Source organism: Miscanthus floridulus, unplaced genomic scaffold, assembly GCF_019320115.1.
Source record: "Miscanthus floridulus cultivar M001 unplaced genomic scaffold, ASM1932011v1 os_2624_1_2, whole genome shotgun sequence".
NCBI lineage: Eukaryota > Viridiplantae > Streptophyta > Magnoliopsida > Poales > Poaceae > Miscanthus > Miscanthus floridulus.
The window spans coordinates 1-23025 of NW_027098412.1; the positions used below are offsets into that span (position 1 = coordinate 1).

A 23025-nucleotide genomic window follows, 5' to 3' on the forward strand; every position below is an offset into this window, starting at 1 on the left:
CTGCTGATCCGGCTGTCGGCGGCACCGCTGGTTTATTACCGCACGGCGGATGACGACATCCACGAGTCCGTGCCGTTCGACCTGCTCGACGACGATGACCCGTGGATACGGACCACGGACATCACTCCAAGTGGCGCGATTGGGCGGTGCGGCGCGTATAGAATCACATTCTCGCCGCGGTTCTGGCCAAAGATGGAACGCGCGCTGGCATACATGAGGCATAGGAGGGTGCCGATCGTTGATTGCGGTGGTGGGTGGGGGGCCAGGAGGGGCCTCACCGTGCGTGATGAGCCTGAGTTTGGGGAGCCTATGCAGGACCTGTTCTTCTGCGTGCAGCACGCCGAGGGTCTAAAGTTTCCGGTGTTGTTCCTCGTGAATGCTCTGGTGCACAAGGGAGTAATAAATCAACACCACCTCACGCCTGAATTCTTAGGTTTGCTCCAGAGGAAGGAGGATGATGTGAATGTGGCTGCTTTGAGGGAATTTTGGGGGGACAAATTTCCAGTTTTTGATGCATGTGGCAGGCTGAAGAATCTGCAAGATAGGGTTGCCAGGTACCCCAAACTTCTTCGCAACAAGATTGGGGATGACAATTCAGAGGTGAGGAGGCTGGTAGTCACGCCCACCAAGGCTTATTGCCTGCCACCAGAAGTGGAGCGCTCTAATCGTGTCATCCGGCATTATCGTGAAGTCACAGACAGGTTTCTCAGGGTTACTTTTATGGATGAGGGTATGCAGCAACTGAACAGTAATGTGCTGAATTTCTCTGCTGCGCAAATTGTCAAAGATTTGATGTCAAACTCGTTCCTGCATAAGACAACAGTGTACAAGCGTATTAAAACATTTTTGACAGAGGGATTCCACATGTGTGGCAGGAAGTACTCATTTCTTGCATTCTCATCAAACCAGCTGAGGGACAGGTCAGCTTGGTTCTTCGCAGAGGACAGAATGAGAACAGTGGAAACAATTAGGAAATGGATGGGGCGGTTCACAAGTAAGAATGTAGCAAAGCACGCTGCTCGGATGGGGCAGTGCTTCTCATCTACGTATGCTACAGTGGTGATGCAGCCGCATGAGGTCAATGAGTGTCTCGAGGAAGTTGAACGCAATGGGTACATTTTCTCTGATGGAATTGGCAAGATTACGTGCGACCTTGCACTTGAAGTTTCTCAGAAGCTGCAATTGACAGATAATCCCCCATCCGCTTACCAGATTAGGTATGCAGGCTTCAAGGGTGTTATAGCTGTCTGGGAAGGAGAAAATGATGGGATACGACTTTCGCTGAGGCCGAGCATGCACAAGTTTGAGTCTAACCATACTGTGTTAGAGGTGGTTTCATGGACAAAGTTTCAGCCAGGATTCTTAAATCGTCAGATTATTACATTACTGTCCTCCTTGAATGTCCCGGATGCTATCTTTTCTCAAATGCAGGAAGCCATGTTATCTAATCTCAATAATATTTTGTCGGACACTGATGTTGCTTTTGACATTGTAACCACCTCTTGTGCTCAGCAAGGAAACACTGCAGCACTGATGTTGAGTGCTGGCATTTCACCTGGAACTGAGCCACACCTGAAAGCAATGCTGTTAGCTATAAGGTCCTCACAGCTACTGGGTCTTCTGGAGAAGACAAGGATTTTTGTGCCCAAGGGGAGGTGGTTGATGGGCTGCCTTGATGAACTTGGGATCCTTGAGCAAGGACAGTGCTTTATCCGGGCGTCATCTCCATCACTCAATAATTGTCTGGTAAAGCATGGACCAAGATTTTCCTCAGCAAACAAAAATGCAGAGACCATTGTGGGTACTATCGTAATGGCAAAGAATCCATGCCTTCATCCAGGGGATGTCCGGATCCTTGAAGCTGTTGATGTGCCTGAACTGCATCACCTTGTTGATTGCTTGGTCTTCCCCAAGAAAGGTGAGAGGCCACATGCCAATGAAGCATCTGGGAGTGATCTTGATGGGGATCTCTACTTTGTGACATGGGAGGAAAACCTTATACCACCTGGCAAAAAGAGTTGGAACCCTATGGACTACTCCCCAACTGAAGCAAAACAACTACCGCGTGCAGTATCCCCACATGTAAGCTCAACTATTCTTGACATTTAGGCATTTCTTCCCTTAAAAGTTCAATATATGGATGCGTTGCCTCAAATATTAGTTCATTTTGATGCCCTCCCATTACTAATTTCTGCTTGACATGTTAGTGTTCTTACTGAGCAATCTCTGTTGCAGCTAATATTGAAGTTGAGCATAAACTTCCATGGAAATTGTATCATAGGATTGACTCTGAATCAGGGATTCTTTTTCTTCCTACTAATTCCATGCCTGTTAATATTTGACATGTGAAATCCTAGAGTTTTGAACTATGTGTCTATATGATTATTTGTCTTCTACTCCCTCCAGTCCGGTTTCTAAAGCGTCCTTGCGTTTTAGAGAAAGTGAGTAATATTATTAGGCGTCACTCGTATACTGAGACAGGATTTAACTCATAGACAGAACCGAACAGTCACTTACATGGAGATTTTTCTCTTTTTCTTCTGGCATGATTAATACTGATCCAATAAAAAATCGGTAGCGACTTGACTAATACCGAGGCGATTGTTGTGCTGCAATCACATGCATGCCAGAAAAAACGATCCAATAAACAGAGCGCTAGATTAATACGATGTCACAAACATCCCATTGCTCCTTGGTATTTGTGATTTCACCATATGCACCTTAGAAACCGGACTGGAGTGAGTATTTGAATAACAGATGAGGATAGCTCTGATGACATTTCTTCAGTAACAACCCTGAAAGTTACCATCTCTTCTTATATATCAACTTTCATGGACTTACTATCTATTGTACTGACAATAGATCATCGTACAATAATTTTATGATGCTTTGTATTTATTCTAGTATCTTAATATGAATCATGCAAAATCCCGTATAATGTAATTTTACTATAACAATTCTTGAAGTTAATGTGCTCTGCAGATTACATGTATAATCTGCAAAACTGTGTTCATGTCATTTGCTCAATTAATACATGTTTCTAAATTTTCATTTGACAATCTACATCCACAACGGCATTATTGGTCAAAGTTAAAAGAGTTTTGGTTGCAAAAATCACTTGTTTCTGACTGGAGGGTGTTTTGTAGGGATGCAAGTGGTGACACCAATTGGTAGTAGTGGGTCACTTTGTTACTTCATTTTTATCCCATATCCTTTTCTTTGAGATCTTAATTAGTTCAATTAAATTAAAGGTTAACCCAGAGAAAATAAAACTTTGCATCCCTAGTGTTTTGTGTGTATTAGGTATAGGTATAGGTTAAAGGCTTGATCATTCTGAAGGTAGTAAGCTAGGAAGTCTAATGTGCACAGCTGGATTTCAATCCAAAAGGACTATTTTTAGTAATACCATGTTTTTTTTCAAAAATACAAAGCTCGTTGCATCCAAACACATAGTTTGTCAAAACCAAAGTATTTCACAAAACCATGGTATTTTTCTAATAAAACAACAAAAATACTTCAAACAAGGACTAAGGTGTTTTCATAGGTTGGAATTAAAGTCAAGAACTCCTGAACATTAGTACAGATAAGGCATAAATACTTTTCACTTCATCATCAACTAGCACTCTCTTGGCTTTTGAGACTTAATATTTGCACTTTTTATCCAATCGATCTGATCATATTGCTAATATACAAAATTATGATAATTTCACATAGTTTCTTCAAATTACTTTGTCAGTCGCTTGATCATCTTCGGCGGCTGACGGGGAATTGGGCAGCCGGTTAGGGCTTGCTGGCGGCGGCAGCAGGCAGGGGAGCAGCAGCTCCCTGGCAGCAGCGGCTGGCAGGGCAGGGGCGGTGGCCTGGCTGGGCGGCTGCAGCGGGCTGGCAGGGCAGCCTGGCAGGCGGCGACCGGAGGAGCAGCGCAGCAGCGGGCAGGGAAGGGCGGCGGCGGCAGAAGAGGAGAGGAGAGGGGCGGCACGTAGAGAACAGAGGGAAGGGAGAGAGAGATAAAGGGTTTAACCCTAAACTTGCTTGCCTTCTCATTAAGTGTCTCCCTCGTATATATAAGGGGGGTTACAATTGCTGATGGGCTTAGCCCATGAGTCTATCCTCCTATCGAGGCCTAATCTATAACAGCTGGGCCTATTGCCCCTCGCTACTTTAACTAGCCTGTCGCCTTGTTCTGTCATTGTTTCCTGGCGTAGGTCTTACCGACCATGACATGCTTTGTCCTTTGTTTGTTTAAAATATTACTTTTTTCAGTACACTTTTATTAATAAGATATTGTACTGTTAACAGGATATTGTTGATTTCTTCTTGAAGAACATGGTAAATGAGAAACTGGGTCCAATAAGTAATGCTCATGTTGTTCACGCTGATATGAGCGAGTATGGAGCAATGGATGAGAAGTGCATTCAGTTGGCAGAACTAGCAGCAACTGCTGTGGACTTCCCCAAGACAGGCAAAATTGTGTCAATGCCACCATCCCTTCGACCAAAATTATATCCTGACTTCATGGGAAAGGAGGATGCCATCTCCTATAAATCAGAGAAGATCCTTGGAAGGCTTTATCGGTCAATCCAAGAAGCCTCCAGTGGTGATTTGGTTCCAGAAGAAACTTGCACGTTAAACGATTTGCCTTATGATGCAGATATGGAAGTTCCTGGTGCAACGGATTTTCTCTCAAGTGCTTGGGAGTGCAAGTGCTCATATGAAACACAACTGAATGCACTGCTCAACCAATATGGCGTGCGCACTGAAGCAGAGCTTGTTACAGAGCACATATGGTCGCTTCCCAAATACAGCAGCAGAAAGCAGGGGGACATAAAGGAGAGGTTGAAGAATGCATACTCTGCTCTCCACAAGGAGTTCAGGAGCATTTTCGAAAGCTTTGTGACAGATCAAACTGAGATCTCTGATGATGAGAAAAAACGGTTTTATGAGATGAAGGCCTCTGCATGGTACCAGGTAACCTACCACCCCAAATGGGTCCAAAAGTCAAGGGAAATGCTCAAACCTGACTGTGAGGACATGCCAGCAAGGCTTAGCTTTGCATGGATCGCGGTCGAGCACCTGGCACGGATTAAGATAAGGTGCCATGGAGAAGTGAAAGTGGACAGCCGAAGGCCCGTTGAGAGGCTCGCAGCCTACATATCTGGGAGCATGTGAGTTGGCGTGAAGCTCCATGCGGGAGTGAAGCAAGACCACTCTGCCCTTTCTGCCATGCCATCTGAACTCTGAAGCATGGCTCCGTCTAGTCACTTCGTTTTTTTACGAGTCACTTCGTTTTTTTATGAAATTATATAGTTCGGACACAGACACTCTACATGCACGTACACCATACGCTCACCTCTATGAACGAACATTAATGCATTTACTACCAGAATGTTTGTGGATATTAGTTCATGGTGTCTGAATTCCAAAACAGTTTTGTTGGTTGTGTAGAGTGTTCCAGTTTTGTCCTGGAAAATTGGTCAAAACTGGTCTGGTATGTTCTTGTGACCATTAGATGATGTCTGAATTCAGGTTGAGTGCAGCTGTGTAGTGTTGGCAATTTTTATTCGAGTCAACATGTAGACATGCTTGTCGCTTCTCGTCGTACGCCAATCTCCGTAGCGTCAAACAAAAGCCTTAACTGGTGGCTAGATTGCTCTCATCGTACGCCGGCCAATCTCCTTAGCGTCAAACAAAAGCCTTAACTGGTGACTAGCAGCAACCTCTATCTCAATCTCTACAACTAAAAAATACAGAGCAATCGCCCCCGTTGGTAATCGCCTCGCCTGCACAGGTGCCCCCTGTCTATCCTCGCTACGCATTTGGCTTCCGCTCGCTTTCCCCGCGATAGCCGCCTTCGGCTTTCTCGTCATCCATGCAACAAAAGTGGAAAGAAAATCAATCAACAATTATTCCTCAACTCCCCCCCCCCCCCCCCCCCCCCCCCTCCTCCCGCCGCGATAGCCGCCTCCGACTTTTCTCGTCGTCCATGCAACAAAAGTGGAAAGAAAATTAATCAATAATTATTCCTCAATCTCATCCTCGTCCTCGTCCTCCTTCGCACCTCCTGCCATTTCCTTTGTTTCTTAAGACTAACATGTAGGATCGTCCCAAAGTGTATTGTCTGGCTTGTCACGAGGATTGAGCCTCATTGAGCTTTGGGCCATGTTGGCCGGTGAAGGGGTGGGTCAGGCGACAACCCCCACCCCCCCTATTGGACCCCTAGCCCTCCACCTTTGCTCCATTTTAACCTGTGTCCCTGCATTCAAATATTCACCAATACAAGTGAAACCACATTATTTAAAAATCAAATTACTACTTTAGAGTTGATTAATCCACTTTATTGATGTGTTGATGGCCGGATGGATCATTTAGTGACCATCAACAGTGTAGAACCTTCGGACGGTCCGTTGATACTACAAATGATATGTGTGCATCAAGTCATCAAAAACTTGTGAGTCTCTTCCATGACCACTATAAGGAAAGTGGATCCTATGGGCCATCATGTTTGATTTTAGTGTTTCATGACCAACATGACCATTCGGACTAATGATGTTTGCTAATATACAAGGTATAGTTCAAATGGATGCAAGGTGGCCTTGGACTTAGGCAAAGGGGCGATTCAGATTATCAACACCTCAAGCAAGATATTAGAAGACATGTTGAAGATCCATAAGACATGCTAAAAGTCCAAGACACAAGATGGAACCAAGCTAGACATGAAGAAAAAGACCCTAGTGTATGCTGGTTGCATGCACCGGATTGGTCCAGTGGTGACCCCCAGGGGGACCGGACTATAGGATGGCAAACCCTAGCAAAGAGGCATCTAGAGGGCACCAGATTGATCTGGTGGCGGCGGTAAGGAAAGCACCAGACTATGCGCTTGTATTGTTCACCAGTGGAGTGTTTCACTCATCGAATTGATCCAGTGTGAACAGTGAAGGGGCACTAGACTATAACAGTGGTCACCAAAGAGGTTCTAGAAGCAAAAGGAGGGCATCAGATTGATCCGGTGATGGGCACTGGACTATGCGCTATGAACAGTGCTCAATGGTCACCAACAACTAGTTCCAATGGCTAGTTTTTGGACATGCACCGGATTAGTCTGGTGGTAACCTGTTGCCTTGCTCCAACGGCTAGTTTCTTTGGGGGCATATTTATACCCCCATGTCAGCCCTTTGAAGGTAGTTGGAGTGTGTTGAAGATATAGGAATATTGAGACACTTCACCAAGTGCTCTAGCCACCACAAAGTCCTTAATAGAATATTAGTTATTAGTGTAGGTGCTTTTTGTGAAGTGTTTAGGCTAGTTAGACACCGTATTTGCACTTGCTCTAGGTTTAGGCCTAATATTTAGTGAGGTTTGCATAAGCTCAATAGTTAAGATGGTGGGGAGCAATCCAGGAGAGGCCATCTTGGAGACCCATTCGCGCGTGGGGAAGGCCTAGGGCCTATCCACAAAGTTATTCGATCGGGGAGCTTGGCCCTTGAGAGGGCACCCTTGTGAGGGGCTCCAACGAGGACTAAGGGGAAAACGTGAGCTTCTCGATACTTCGATAAAAATACTAGAGTCATCAACGTGAATTTGTATCTCTATCTCAATTAAGCTTGCACATTTATGTTGTGTACTTTGGTTATGTGCTTTACTATTCTAGTTTAGGTCGCTAGGCTAGTTGATAGGATTGAAACCTAAGTTGTATAACTCTTTTTCAGTAGAGATAGCAACACACCTAGCCAAACCTTAGTAGCACATTTAGATAGGTGGAAATTAGATGCCATAGTTTAGAGTATATTCTTAGAAAGCCTAATTCACCCCCTCCTCTCTTAGACGTCACGGTCCCTACAAGCACACAGATGGCCCATAATCACACATCACTTCACCCGCCAGAACTTTATCAAAGATATGTATTTCCTTCAAAACTCATTTATGTTTTTTTTTGTGTATAAATGTTTTTTGGTATAGTTCATCGTTTATGGCAAATAACTATAATATGTCATCATATTTTCTCATGATTTTTCCACAGGGTTTTACAAGAGTTTTACCATCATATTACTTTATATTCTCCTCATATTTTCATGTAAGGTTTTTGTGGAGTTACTCTTATATATTGTATCTCTTATTTTTCCTCATATGTTTTTAAAATGAGATACCGAAGACATAGTGATTTACATATCACACTTATATGTCATTATTATTTTCATATTTTCCTATAATATTTAAAGGAGTTTTATGAAAATCTATCTAGATATTCTCCTCAAAGGGAGAGTGTTTCAAAAAATGGTATCTCTTCAAAGAGACATCCTTTAGTGATCTCACTTAGCAAGTAGTCATTAGACTTCTAAATGCACTAGGCAAATTATCGGTGCCACCGATGGGGACATGGGGTATTTCCAATGGCCAAGTGCAATTATCAGTGCCCGATGGGCGGATGGAGTATTTCCATTGGCCAAAGGATTGCCAACAGTTATCTCCTGACCAAATTCCTTTAGTTATATGTATACTCAAGAGATCAATACAGAAAGACAGTTCTTCTAATTCTTGTTCGTTTTACATTTCACTTCTCAACAAACACAGACAAAGCACCCACACGTTGCTATAGTTTGCTATGAAAGTAGGGTGGATATTTTCTGATATCTGACTATCCTAAAAGGATTAAAATATTAAATGGATAATCACAATTTGTATATGAATTCGAACATTTAATATCCATATTATACCAAAATATGAATACTTGGAGTCATATTTCTAATATGTGTATGGGTAGGTCAAGATTCGACACATCCAACACTATCCGCATGTGACTGAATCCACAACTACCTATATTCACAACCACCCGTGTTCACTATCCATAATGTCCGTTACTATCTAATCTGATTTCATCCCTAGCTGCAGGTGTGACAAAAGGTCCCTTTGGTAGGGATTCAACCAGCTCCGACTCCTACACTATTCAGTCATTATGCATCAAAAGGACCAGAGCTGGTGAAAAAAAAAACTGGCTCCAACTCTGTGAGAGGAGAGGAGAAAAACGGATCCTATGAACAGTATTGCGGGCCATGTAACACCCCGGTGTTAAGCATTGTATTTGACATCTGCATTTCATGAGCACAAGCATTATCCCAGCATTCATGAACATGACCATATAAAATTTCATCACATTCTTATACATTGTCACATGAAATGTTGATTTATATATATGCTTATGCTTGCAATCATGTATGACCAATATATGAAATGGTTGTGAGGTCATGGAAACACCTTAGACACGTCTAGGATGATAAATGGAACAATGTTTGTATTTATGACATAGGCCAATTTTGCTTATAAGTGTTGGTTTCATTTGAAATACTATTTTCATGATACTAGTTTGACCAAAGTTGAATAATAGCTTAGAGTATTTGCATGGCGGTGACCTAAATAAAAGTTGTAGTACTTGACTAGGGCAACAACTTTTATTTTTGGGTCAAGGTCTAATTCAGTGCATAGCATGCTAAAAAACAGCTCATAAGTAGCAAGGAAATGCTGTTTTGAGACTTGTAAAATTTTGTCCTAATGCTGTTTTTAGTTTCGATGTACCCCACTTAGGAGCATTGTAACTGGATAACCGTTGCGAATTAGGGGATGCATCCTAAAGCAAAGTTGTAGATGGCATGTAGCTCTACAACTTTCATTAATGGAGTTTTTGCAATGGACGAACGGATTAGGAGTTATATGGGGTTGAAATCACGCTGTCAGTCGGCGTCGCGGCGTCTAAACCCACATCCGCGCGCACGGCAGTGGCCGACCGACCACAGGCCGCGGCCGCTGCGTGGTGACAGCAAGCCGGCATTGGCCCGGCCGGTCAGGCCAGAGCGAGCACATAAGCTCCGCGCCCCTGCTGCTCACTCCACTCACCCGCTCTCACTTCCTCCCTCTTGCTCGGCCTCACCAAAGCTCCATGTCGAGCTCGCTATGCGCCGCCACAGCCGCTCGCCGCCGACGTAGCCTCGCCGCCCGATTCGTCTCGGCCACGGCTGCTCCGCCATCACCTCCACCTCCTCGAGCCACCAGCATCACCTATCGACCCCAGGTATAGCGGCATTTAGCTTCGCCGTTGCCGCCGCAGCGCTCGTAGGTCGCCGTGGCCCGACCATTCCACCGCACTGCATACCTCCATCTTCTCTGATCCAGCACTGCGCTAGAGTCTAGATGCTTAGGCCAGAGCTAGGAATGACGCCATCGCTTGACGGCGCCAGAACGAGTCGCCGCTCCGCCCACGTCCGCCATGGCCGCTGTGGCACTCGAGCTCGCCGCCGCCGAATTGGTTCACCGTCTCCCTCCTTTCTCTCGCGCCTTAGGTCGAGTAACCCTAGAACTAGCTAGTGGCATGACAGAGACCCACCTTTCGTCGCCATTTAGCTGGAACAGTGAGAGCACCACTGTCTCCATGCGCCGCCGCACGGCCATGCACGCGGATAAGCTCACCGACGCTACCTCGAGCCCTCACCTGCACCGTGTAGCTTTGTTAGGTCACTAGGATGGAGTAGCCGTCCTCGCCTGAGTGTGCCATAGCCGGAGATGACCGGCGTACCGCCGCCAGACCTCCACCGTCCACCATTGCCGTCGTCGAGCTTGCTCCGGCGAGCCACCGAGCCAACTAAGCCTACCAGTCGATGCGCGGGGGTGAAAAGAGTGCCGTGGTGAAGACGCTACCGCCGGGGACCTCACTGTCGGCGAGTTCTCGCCGGTTAGCGTCATCCCCTGTTTTGGTCTTGCCGACGGGTGGGTGTCCGTTAACCGCAGGCCCAGCTGTCAGTCGGATTTGAATTTGATTTTCTGGATTTATTTCACAGATTTGAATGCATGTTTCAAAAATTCATATCTCAAGCTAGGAGTGTCCAATTTTGGTGAACCAAATTTTATTGGATTCCTCATGAAGTGTAGTATTTGATAAAAATATGAGATACACTGTTTCTGGTATTTTCGTAGGAGAATAAAATGTATCTAGATAAATACTTTTTAAATGGTTTCTATCTTATAAATTGCATAACTTGAGCTAGGAAGGTGACAAGATTGTAATTCTAATTTTGCTGGTCTTTTGTTGACATGCTCTAGCTAGGAAAAATACTAAACCTACAGAAAGCATACTTTGGATGTGGTCTTCCTATTTAATCCTAATTAATTGTTAGTTTCTAGTGAAATTAATTGGGGTAAAAATACATAACATATGATCATGAAAAAATTTACACAGTATTCCTAGGCTTGGAGGAATATAATAAAAATATTAAATCTGTTGCTTGACACTTTTCTCTATGCTAAACTATTTTTGCTAAAATAAGTCTACGTAACTTGTTATTTTTGTAGAGGTAGTTATACTTATCCAAATGACATGAAATTTGTACAGTAGACTATTAAAGTCATTTGTAGGCTACTGTAATTTTCTTAGAATTTATTATGCACTGAAAATATTTATCCTTCAAATCACCTTATCATTTAAGGAAATTAACAAATTGATATAAATAATTTAGATATGTTTAACCATAATGTTTTCTATGGTGCTTGTGATGCATATGATCTGTTGATGTTATTAGTTAGGCTTAAAAGCAATTGATTGTATACAACTAGTTAATTATTGCTTTATAATTTAACTAGATGGCTACATGTATAGTTTCGGTTGTGATGATAATTTCATGGTAATAATGGTCTGTTCAGTAAAACTTGTTAATAACAAAGTTGTAGATAACTTACTTATCTACCTGGTGTTAAATTTTCATAGTCATAGGCCTTATGGTTTAAGAATTATGGCTGTTAGAAGTCTGCTGTCCAAAATACTTGCTCTCTGAACAGATTTGAATTATTGATTTGTTTGACCTAGATAACTGCTGAATCACATTAAGATGATTAAAAGAAAGTTGTAAACAATTTCATAAGCTTTCCAGAATGTCCCAACCATATCATTTTGATATGTATAATTCTAGTTATGGTCAAAACAAGTGGTTGCTGTCTTGTAATCCAGAAAATAATTTACATAAGTTTTTGCTTAAGTTACTAAGAGAAGAGATATGCACCTACTCAGTAAAATAAGATGCAATTGTTATCACTTTAATGCAATGCTGTTAAAAACACTTATGAGGATGCATTCATCATACCATATCATATTATACATGTCATCATATATGCATTCGTGATATCTTAATTCATGCTCATGCATATAGGATCCTCTGAAGGGATAACTCTTTTAGAGTTCAACGAAGAAGAAGAGGAGAATTAGCCGGAGACGCCTCAGGCCGCAGCTCCCGAAGAAGAGGAGCAAACTCTCGAGGACCTCCCTGAGTGCCCAGATCATCAGCCAACCTCTTTCCTCAAAGGCAAGCCCCGGAGCATTCTAAGTCTCCCATGTTTTATAAAATATCACTTGAGTCCGTTATGTTTGATGCATTAGGTTATAAGAGTTGATTGAAAACACTTGATGCATAGAACTACCTTATCCAGTTACATATATCTTTAGCCCTGTGTAGGTTCAGAATCAAATATATGCTTAGCCATGCTTAGACCGGTAGAAGTCGGATGATTTCTTATCACATACGAGTTATAAGTAGATACCGAAACACGGTTGGTTATATTTGCTATCGTAGAAAAGAACCATGGGGAAATAGAAATAGAGGCCGGACGGAGTCTATATGTAGGTTAACTCATGTGATTCCATCTGTGCCGGTTAAGAACCATACCGTTGTTCGTACTTCTGACAAGATTGAACGCATGCCTATCACTTAACTGGCCTGATAACTCGTTCCGACCGCGAAGTCGAGTAGCTCAACTCAAGCTGGGCCCCTTTCTGTAAAAGTGCGCACTCTGGATGGTAGTAAGGATGTATGGAGAGCCAGATGTGAGCCCAAGAGCAGGGTAGTCCTGATCATCCTGGTGACTGGTTATCCCTGATTATACGACGCTGGTCGAACCCACGAAATGTGTACCTGAGTTGTACCAAAGGTGACCTAAGGTGACAATTGATCTAGTCTGCCTAGATTTGTGTTAGAAATAAATTCACAGCTGGTTGAAATCGATTCGAATTGTCGTCTCTCCCAGACAGTGAGAAACTTGGCTAGTCCCAACATCGTAGTAACTGTATTATGGAATGATGGTTATGATGAATATGGAATTATTATACCGGCTATGGTTACTACTGCATGCTATTAAAAGATATACCACATGTTTGACACAGGTTAGTTGATAATCTAGAGATGAATAGCTATAATTAACTTGATGACCGAATTATAATTATACAACTGAATTAGTCACTTTTTATACAAAATGTTGTCAAGCTACCTCCACTTATAAAACCTTGGATGATCCTTAGAGTCGTCTTATTTTTTGTTTATGACGGGTAAATCTAGCTGAGTACCTTCTTATACTTCGGGTTTTATTCCCATTATTGCAGATGGTACGGTTTATTCCCTCAACTGACAATTTTATTCCCTCAACTGCAACATAAACACTACCATTTGTTATTTTTCCTCCAAACTCAATCCATCTTTTATCGGAAAAATAATATAAAAAATGACAACAAAAGATCAAGCATTTACGAACCTGATAGCGGTCTCCATGACCTGCATGGATAATATTAGATATGACAACTTTCTTCTCACTGCATCTTTCACATCTTTTATCAGTCATCTAATTAAAACAAAACACAAAATTAGAGAATCATAGCATAAATAACTCCATGTGAAAATTCAGCTATTGTAATGAATATTTATCTTTGTTCTTTTCGCTCGTTATTGATCTTAAAGCATATATGTACCATACTTGCAATTTCCTTGATTCTTCTGGTTCAGATGTTTTCTCTGCTAAAGTCAAGCCAGCCTGAAATGTTGTAAATAATATATATAAACACATAGTGGCAGTGGTTTTCATGATATAGTGTAACATACAGTCTGGAAAAATGTTAAGAAAATTAAGAAAATATAAAACCATTTTCTCATAATAGAAGTGGCCCCATAGTAAACCTACACTACCAATACTTTAGTAAACTCAATGCATTACTGTCAAATACCATGTACTTGCAAGTTCAACATGACTAGATAGAAATAGTACAACACTGCTAATAGTCATAATTTTATTTTCCCCTCAAACACACGGGAGAACTGTGTATAATTGCATTAAGAAGAAGAGTTTAAATATTTAGCAGAACCCCACACACCCCACACCAAACAAGTAACCACAGGTGAGCCACGAAGTAATTTAGACAACTGACAGTCAGTATGCTCAACCACATATCATCAATCTCTTTGAAAAAGGAACTATGCACCTTATACTCAAATAAAACCAAAGGACTATTCATATCCAGCCTTTGAAGGCCAAACACTCCCTACTCAAATGAGAACCGAAGGAATAAGGGAAATATATCGTGTATGGCACTTCACCGATAAAAACCAAATTTCCAAAAATATACAGTAAAAATAAAAACTTAGCCTGTTATACACAGTAATATTTTATAGCGCTGCCATATGATGCAGTTTCATGCTGCAATAGCAGCTGCCCAAGTTGCCATAGTATGCTAAATTGTCATATCAACTTTGGCAGTACAAACAATGTTGCCATATCAATATAAATAACTAGAGTACCAGGCAATTACCACAAGAATGAAATCAATTTTTGTAAACAAGGTAAAGAGGAATATCTGGATCTTGTAACCAAAATGCAAAATATTTGAAATGAGAATTAGACCTTTAATTCATCTGGAGACATGGTTAAAAGAGCTGGAGGATCAAGCTCCTTGTCCATCAGCCTCCTGCGAAGTTTAGAGCTATTCTGTATATCCGAAATAACCATGGTAAGTCAAATATTCAAATAATAATATAAACATACAAAAGCATAATGAAAGACTATCTGGATTCATTCCATTCCATGCAGAGTTGACTCTGGAAAAAGTACTATTAACATAATTATATCTAGGAAGATAAACTTACAGTTCAAACAATTATTTTTCTACAGTACTTTGGTGAACATGTGGAGCTGATACATCTTACAGAAGAAGGTAGACATACAAAGTGTTCTCATTTTATCAAGTGGCAGTACAGCAATAATGCAGAAGCATCATCAGGCCATTGTATTTGTACCTTACGTCCTTACCTACGAGTTATTGTACTTTACCTAGGGGTATGTCAAGATGACAATGCTTTACAAAATCCAACTATATTCAAGTGGAACACAACTTAGATGTGCAAATTCTAACTTTATCCCACTGTTCCAAAATGTTAAGTGTTTTAGTTGTTTCCTAAGTTAAAAAAAAACTAGACCAACCTAGGAGGAACTATGTGGCATTTTATTTAGAAAATAGGCACAGAAATTCGCCTCGATGAGGACTTGAACCTGGATGGTCCGGGCATTCATCCACACCCCTGACCAACTGAGCTCACCAAAATCAAATTAGTCTTAATTAAATCCACCATAAAATATGTTTCGATAGTGCATTTATTTGGTATTGTAGATCTTAATATACCTTCATATAAATTTGGCCGAATTTAGAGAAATATCACTTAGGGCAAAACAAAAACACCTTACATTTTCGACCAGAGGGAGTAGTTTTACAGGATACACAAGGTATTCCTGTGGAGAGAGTAAACAGTGATTGGATCATTGTAACGAGTTAACAACCAAGGTTGGGTAACTACAGGATCAAAGTAAAAGCCATTTATGGTAGTACAGATTTTGGAAACAAATTATTGTAGAACTATAAGTTATGTACCATTAGGAAAAAAAAACAGAATCGACTTCAAGGAAGCCAACATAACTATACAGATGAGGTTGCTTGTTGATAACTTGCAGTATACACAAGCTCTGCATGCAGAAAAGTAAAACCTCAATAGGCCACTTCTGAACTAGCGTTTTAGGTTGGCCAGACATAATGAACAATCTGAATGCAATATTGTGTTTTCATAACACAAAACCAAGTCAGAAAATAAGAACATATTTTGACACATGTTGAATGCATGCTTTAGTAGCTACATGGTTCTTCTCAGACAGACATGCTCTTGAAGAAATAAACTATCAACTATAAAGGTTTATATGGTCATAACAGCTAAGTATCTTCAGTTATTAAGCGGCACATGATCTAAATGTTCAAGTAGTAAACCCCAAAACTTGTAATGCCCAAACAAGTAATTGATAAAAAACATTTATACCTTGATGTTGAACAGTAATTGTCGCAGTTTCTGGTTATATTTCCCAAAATCTGTTCCAAGAGCTTCATATGCAGATCCTTCTAATGCAACCATTATCTCAACAACAACATCAAGTCCATATGATTTTTCATTTTCCTGATTGAAAAGATAGAAACCATTATAATAAACCAAGGGAAATACAGGATCAATAGAACACATAGAATGAGGGAAGCAAATTGTCCAACAGTAAAACATGAGAAACAGCCAATAGAAAAAGAACAATTAAACATGAGACTTATTCATTATTTAAAGGAACTGAAGGATGTTTAACAATGGATTATAAATGAATGATGTCTTCACCTATATGTAAAAAAGATGGAAATGGAAGCAACCCAAGCAAGAGACATGACACGGCAAATGCACACTGCAGAAATTTATCCGAGTTCTACTCAAAACATTAGATCTCTCTCATTTCATTGAATGAAAATTCATTAATCTGTGCTCTTAATCCAGTTGCATTTGAGAGAATAATACAAGTTGTGAACACAAAGCTCTAAGGGACCATAATAAAATAATTTCTATATTTTGTCACATCGTCCTTCCAGTATTCCAGAATTAACCCAACTGAAGCAGAGCTTATATAAAAAGCACTGACAACATGGCTAGATACGATATGTATAGGAGTTTAAAGTTAACACAATCAAATTATAATGAACAAGCAACTTACAGCAGAACCAACATCCTTTGCAGGTGAACCATTGATTGAACTTTTGGCTGTAGAATCAGCGTCAGCAGAGGTTCCAGCATTCTCCATTGATGCAAGCGGAATACTTTCTACCAATTTATCGAGCCACCTATCACGATAAGTATCGCCTGTAAGTACTTTATACCTAACAAGGATATCATAATTCCTTAGCTTATCACTTCCAGGTGTCTCTGCTTTTGCAAACTGCTCGGATTTGCCAACTGGAGGTTCTCTTGTTACATCTATAGGGTTAACAGGTTTCTTACGCAGGCCTCGTTTATTTGACAAATGATTGTTCTCAAGAGGTGTCTCTTCAGGTTCGAGATCAGGAAGCTGCCCAATACGGTCTATTGTTTTCTTAACAAGAAGATCAATCTCTTGTTGCTTGTTATCCTCATAGTCCTTGTCTGTTCGGTTCCACAGTTTCTTCTCAACTGCATCATAGACCTTCTGGACAATAAATCCAGGGTGCTGCTTTCGACTGGGAATCTGCTTGTGCTGAGGAATGAAATGGACCACACATTTGTGCATAACTGATTCTGCAGGCACATCATCAATATGAAAACTGTAAAATAGCTCTCATGTATCTCGTGCTACCCAGCATCCACCCTCCTTTTTGTCAGCCTCTTCTGGTCTATAAAACCATTGGCCAGTTACATACAGGCTCCCCTCAGTTTCTGTTATATCCTATTCGAAGATAATTAAAAAGATATTAAGATACAGAAAATGAAAGTTGGAAATATCAAATATCACAAGGAACTGTAGCACATAGGTGACTGTATTGTAAAATAAGGACCACTATATTAGAAGACATGTTCCAGCTGTACAATGATAAGAGACTTTGTCCTCAGCACTAGCAAGAACAGGTAACCATTCCAGTCATCCAGTCACAAAAGATAAGGTAAGGCTGACATTAAACTGCTTGACATAAGGGTTGTCCATTTGCAGTTGCACCCATGGCAATAAAAACCCAAAATCCACAATGATGCCTAGCAGCAAGCACTTAATCAATGTTCATGAAAATGAGATAACTATGATGTCCAGTTTTAAACAATTCAAGAGTAACACTTCTAATTTAGTAGTAGCAACCAAATGCAGGGAACAATATAAGTTAAAAAAAGGGATGAATACATTTAAGAAAGAATTTATGCAAAAAAGAGTGAGGTCACAGAACAAAACAGCTAGATGCAAATATAGGTCAATTACAGTCTAAGCACAATGGCAGTATGAAAATACCGCAGCCGAAACCTAGCATGATCTCATATTGCATAGTAAAAGAACATGTCTATCTTATACTGGTATAAAGACTCTGGTCACTCAAACTATCACACAACAGAAGCATCAATAGCTACCAACCCATCAAGTTTAGCGAAACCTATGAGACTCTACAAATGAATCGAGTAAAATTTCATGAAACTAAACAGAAAAACAGTTTATTCGGCAACGTTTGGTCCCTGATACGATCGCAGACCTTGAGGATGGCGACATAGGGCTTCTCAGTACTGTCCTCAGGCGTGAGCAGCACGGGGTCCTCCTGCACAATTGAGCCCACAGCAATCACCCAACGGAAAGAAAACAATATGCGCCTCCCGAAACCCCAAAAATCCAAATAGAGCAGAAATCGGGAAGCGAGAAACGGAGGCGGCGGCTTACCAGCTCGAAGGTGTTGCCCTCGTACTCGAAGGAATCGTAGTGCTTCTTCTGCTTCCTCCCCTTGCCGGTGATCTTGACTGGGTCCCCTACAGCTACGGGCACCGCCTCCGTGTTCTCCTCCTCACGGGGCTCCTCCTCCAGCGGCTCCACCTCCTCAGGTTCCTCCTCCTCGCTCTCCGGGTCGCGGCGGCGCTTGGGCCGTCCCCGGCGGCGGCGAGTCTTCGTCTCGGCCTCCTGCTCCCGGCGCTCCTCCTCCTCGGCCCGTCGCATCGCCTCGAGATCCTTCTCGTCGTCCTCCTCCTCCTCGAGTTCCACTTCCTCCTCGTCCTCGTCGTCGTCAGCGGCGAGTCGGCGGCGCTGCTGCGGCTGCGGCTGGGGCTTCCTGGGGTTGGCGCCCGAGGAGGAGGCGCCACCCGAGGGCTTGAACTTGATGGACACGTCCTCTTCGTCGTCGTCGTCGTCGTCCAGCTGCGCGAACCGGCGGCGCCGCCCCATTTCTCCACGGTGGCCGGTTCGGAGGATTTGTGTCGGAGTGGAGGAAGGACTGGGGTTTGGGATTTTCAGTTTATAATGTACCTCCTTGTCACAGGGCTTGTTGTAATGATTTCCTAGACAATCAGCTTACAACACCTATTGATAAAATCAAACCTTGCTTATCTGCACTTATATGCCAGCTTACTATATATTGTACACTTGGTTCCTGTTTTGTTGTTTACTTTGTTAAAAATATGTTGCGTGCCTTGGCCAATTTAGTTTTGATCTCCGTAAGTAGTAGTTTCGCAATGAGATTCCGAATTAGTAATGTACACCCTTTATAGTCCCACTATTTATTGCTGCTCCTCAAATCAGCTAGCCACACTCCAGTATTCCTCACACTTTCTTCTTATATGTATGCAGATACACTGTTAGCTCCAGCGCTTTGCTTTCTACAAGAAAATATAGAATCCAGCGGAGAGCTTATGTAATATACCTCTGGCCTCTGCATTTGCTACCATCTTGTCAAGGTACTTGACAAACTATCATGCTGACTCTGACTTTTTCAGCGATTTACTTCATCACACATCTGCACATCTGCGATACCGAATCTTCACAATTTTCTATCCCTAGATTTTGTTTAACGTTCTATGCTTCTCAGCTGTTTATTGAAGGAAATTGTTCGATGTCGTTTGTATTCAACTGCATGTTCAACTCATTCAATAATTCCCGCGGCAACGTGCCGGGTCTCAACTGCGTAATAACATTTCCTCGCCCAACAGGTAAGAACGCACTTGAAATAGAGTAGTATGCCCCTATCCCCTTCAGACCAATGCTTCAGCAGGCAGCAGTAGCATCGGGTCATGATGGAATTACAAACATAGGCGATTGCAACTTTTTTCAACCCGATGAATAGTACCACTTTCGTCTTATTTGGCAAATATTATCCAATCGTAGACCAACTAGGCTCAAAAGATTCATCTTGTGATTTTCAACTAAACTATGTAATTAGTTATTTTTTTTACCTACATTTAATACTCCATACAAACGGCTAAAAATTGATATGATGGAAAGAGAGTGAAAAAACTTAGAATTTGGATGGTATCTAAACAAGGCCAAAGACGCAGCAGAAAAAGCTGCAGAGAGTGTCAGACCTTCTATGATGCCAACAAAGCCACTGTAGTTAGTGTCCTGCATACTCACACCCAGTTTCGTTCCTCGAAGTATGCTAAGGCCTGTTTAGATCACCTTCAAATTCTAAGTTTTTTCACTCTCTCTCCATCACATCAATTTTTAGACGTATATATGGAGCATTAAATGTAGGTAAAAAAATAACTAATTACACAGTTTTGTTGTAAATCACGAGACGAATCTTTTGAGTCTAGTTAGTCCATGATCGGACAAAGTTTGTCAAATACAAACGAAACGTGCTACAGTGTCCGGATTGAAAAATTTGCAATCTAAACAAGGCTTAAGACCGGCGACATCAGAAACAACAAGCTCATTGTCCTGCAGAGCTATTTGGTTGGTTTTTGGACTCCAAATTTTGCAGTTGCAAATGGACGAGCGATGAATTCCTTAAGCACGAGAAGCTAGGCACTTCACTGGCCTTCAATCCGAGAATCAAGAAACCCCATTCTGTGACTTCTGTCCCACCATTAGGCTTCGGGCCAAAACGGCGAGTAGAGCCGAGATGTCCCCTCGTCTGCAAAGAGAAACACGCAATCAGAGGACAACAAGCTCCGCACTCCGCGCTCCTAAAAAACATCCGAAGAGAGTGATTCCCTGGTGGTTACCATCTGTCGGGCGCCGCCAATAGCCGCATCCGCTCACCTCCGGAGGCGGGCGCCGCGGGCCTCCGGCAGCCGGCGCCTCCGGGAACGAGCCCCACCACTGCAGCCGTGTTGGCAGGCATGCCATAGCCGGGGGAGGGCAGCCGCCGCAAACCTCGCCTGGTCTTTGTCGCGTGTTCCAGCGGGGGACGATGCGAATCCATTCATCGATTTGGGATCGATTGCATCGAGTCGGGTGTTGGCCAGGTAATGGTAATCTAGTCACCCATAGCTTCCCACTTAATAATGAGAGAATTCCTTATTTGGCACTGAAAAAATGAGTCGTTTCTTTTTTGGCCCTGAAATTTTCTTCGTTCCCTATTTGACACTCACTTCAACTTTCATCTCTAATTTAACACTACCGTCAAATCCGTTAGCTAACGGTGTTAACTGACTGTTAAAAAGATGTTTTGGCCCCTAGAAAAAAAAGCGGCGAAGCAAATTTGAGAGGAAAAAAACCTGCGCCCGCCTCTGATGCATGCGCCCAGCTAAAAAAAAGGCGCAGGTTTTTTTTCCTTTCAAATTTGTTTCGCCGCTTTTTTTCTAGAGGCAAAAACGTCTTTTTTAACAGCCAGTTAACACCGTTAGCTAACGGATTTGACGGTAGTGTCAAATTAGGGATGAAAGTTGAAGTGAGTGTCAAATAGGGAACGAAGAAAATTTCAGGACCAAGAAAGGAACGACTCATTTTTCCAATGTCAAATAAAGAATTTTCTCCTTAATAATAGGTCCAGTGTCCTACACCAAATTAACACTGAATTACAGTGTCTATTGGGAAGGACAAGTATTTTTGGTGTCCTATAGCAAAAGACATGTTTTTACAGTGTTCCCTGGCCAATTTTCCCTAGAAAATATTAATCTGACCTTCCCATGCCACTGATTTACTGCTTCATTAGCCGTGATAGATGTCTAAAACTAGTTAGTTGGTGGAGTCATTCTTTGTATCCGTACTTGACCGGTTCCAGGCTGCTGTCTTCTGGTGTTACTTGAACTGATGGTTATGGATGAGAGCAAAATAATCCTTAATGAAGGTGACTAAGGGGTCTGCCTGCTTCTGTACACGATTACCGATTGTGTTTTGAAATAAAATCTGAATATCTGCAAAAGAAGTTGAACAATCAGTAAGCACACTGAGAACTAAATGAAGAGTTAATAAGCTAGTTCATATGCCTGTATGGTTGGATAGTTGTACATGGGAAATTGGGCAGAACACAGATGGGACTTCGAATATAGCTGTAAAGCTCTGGTACTGTACTGTACTGATTAACATATAAAACAGTGAACTAGGAAGACACTGACCTGACATTCAGCCCGTTCGGCTGGTACACAAAACTACTATTTATCGGCTGGTTCTGGCTGGTTTCAGCTAATTCAATAGTGTTCTGTGAGAGAGAATAAACTGAAACAAATTGAAACAAGCAAGACAAGTCGAGCTGAACATGCTGATTTGCAGTACCTTGGTGTATCTAATAATTAGCAAGGCCTGTTCGCTTGAACTTATCAGCTGGCTTATCAGCTAGTCTACAGTATTTTTCTCTCACAACAAATCAGCTTCAGTCAGCTTTAATACCAGTCGAACAGGCTCCAGGGTCGGGTGCCTATAAATGGTGCAGTGGTTATAATCGGGTTGCTTATAAATGGTGCTGAACCTTTACAATAGTCTGGCACAGTTAATAACTTTGTTGTGCATGTACAGACATGTAGGTGAGAATGCGGCGAAAGAATGCAGATTGTTCACAAGCATCACCGATTAGCACGATGATAACAAGGAAAGCAGAAGGATGGAAGAAACCATGAGATTACCGAGGATGTGCAGTGTAGCATTAGTGTAGGTCTGATGCATATGGTATTGTTGAGGTTAAGTCAACCAGTGAAAAAATGGTTACGTGTCTGGATTACCTTGAACATGTTTGTCTGAAGGTGCTAGGGATGTGCCAAATCGTTGAAGATTTCTCTAGAGACAACATTGTGAGTGTCTGCTTGCTCAGGAGGGTTATTTTCAATTAAGACACGCAAACCATTAGGTGATGTCACTCTTGATAAAGCTACATATAGCTGCCCATGTGAAAACACCGGAGTGGCTAGGTAGACACCGACCCTAATGAGAGTTTGTCCCTGGCTTTTATTGATGGTCATCGCATATGAAACTCGAATGGGAAACTGGGGCCGCTTTATTTTGAAAGGCCAC

At 42.0% G+C, this 23025-nt stretch overlaps 1 protein-coding gene, 1 long non-coding RNA gene and 1 pseudogene across 2 annotated transcripts; 1 reads left to right on the forward strand and 2 right to left on the reverse strand.

Moving 5' to 3' along the window:
- The first annotated feature begins 48 nt into the window (after positions 1 to 48).
- LOC136535230 (probable RNA-dependent RNA polymerase SHL2) lies at positions 49 to 5427 on the forward strand. Its single transcript, XM_066527536.1, has 2 exons — positions 49 to 2082; positions 4300 to 5427. Exons 1-2 carry the CDS (start codon positions 193 to 195, stop codon positions 5167 to 5169), a joined length of 2760 nt encoding a protein of 919 aa, XP_066383633.1. The 5' UTR covers positions 49 to 192; the 3' UTR covers positions 5170 to 5427.
- A 7779-nt stretch (positions 5428 to 13206) lies between these two features.
- LOC136535231 (protein REPRESSOR OF VERNALIZATION 1-like) lies at positions 13207 to 19200 on the reverse strand (annotated as a pseudogene).
- A 398-nt stretch (positions 19201 to 19598) lies between these two features.
- On the reverse strand, positions 19599 to 20939 carry LOC136535233 (uncharacterized). The gene is made up of 3 exons (XR_010778965.1): positions 20802 to 20939; positions 20484 to 20710; positions 19599 to 20240 (listed from the first exon to the last, which is right to left on the reverse strand). It is a non-coding gene; the product is annotated as an uncharacterized lncRNA (long non-coding RNA).
- Between the last annotated feature and the right edge of the window lie 2086 nt (positions 20940 to 23025).

What these genes read in the sequence shown, in the direction of transcription:
- LOC136535230 (XM_066527536.1), top strand. Translation starts at nt 193, where the DNA reads ATGGAACGCGCGCTGGCATACATGAGGCATAGGAGGGTGCCGATCGTT. An exon ending in CGCGTGCAGTATCCCCACAT is followed by an intron (nt 2,083 to 4,299) that starts GTAAGCTCAACT and finishes TACTGTTAACAG; the next exon opens with GATATTGTTGATTTCTTCTT.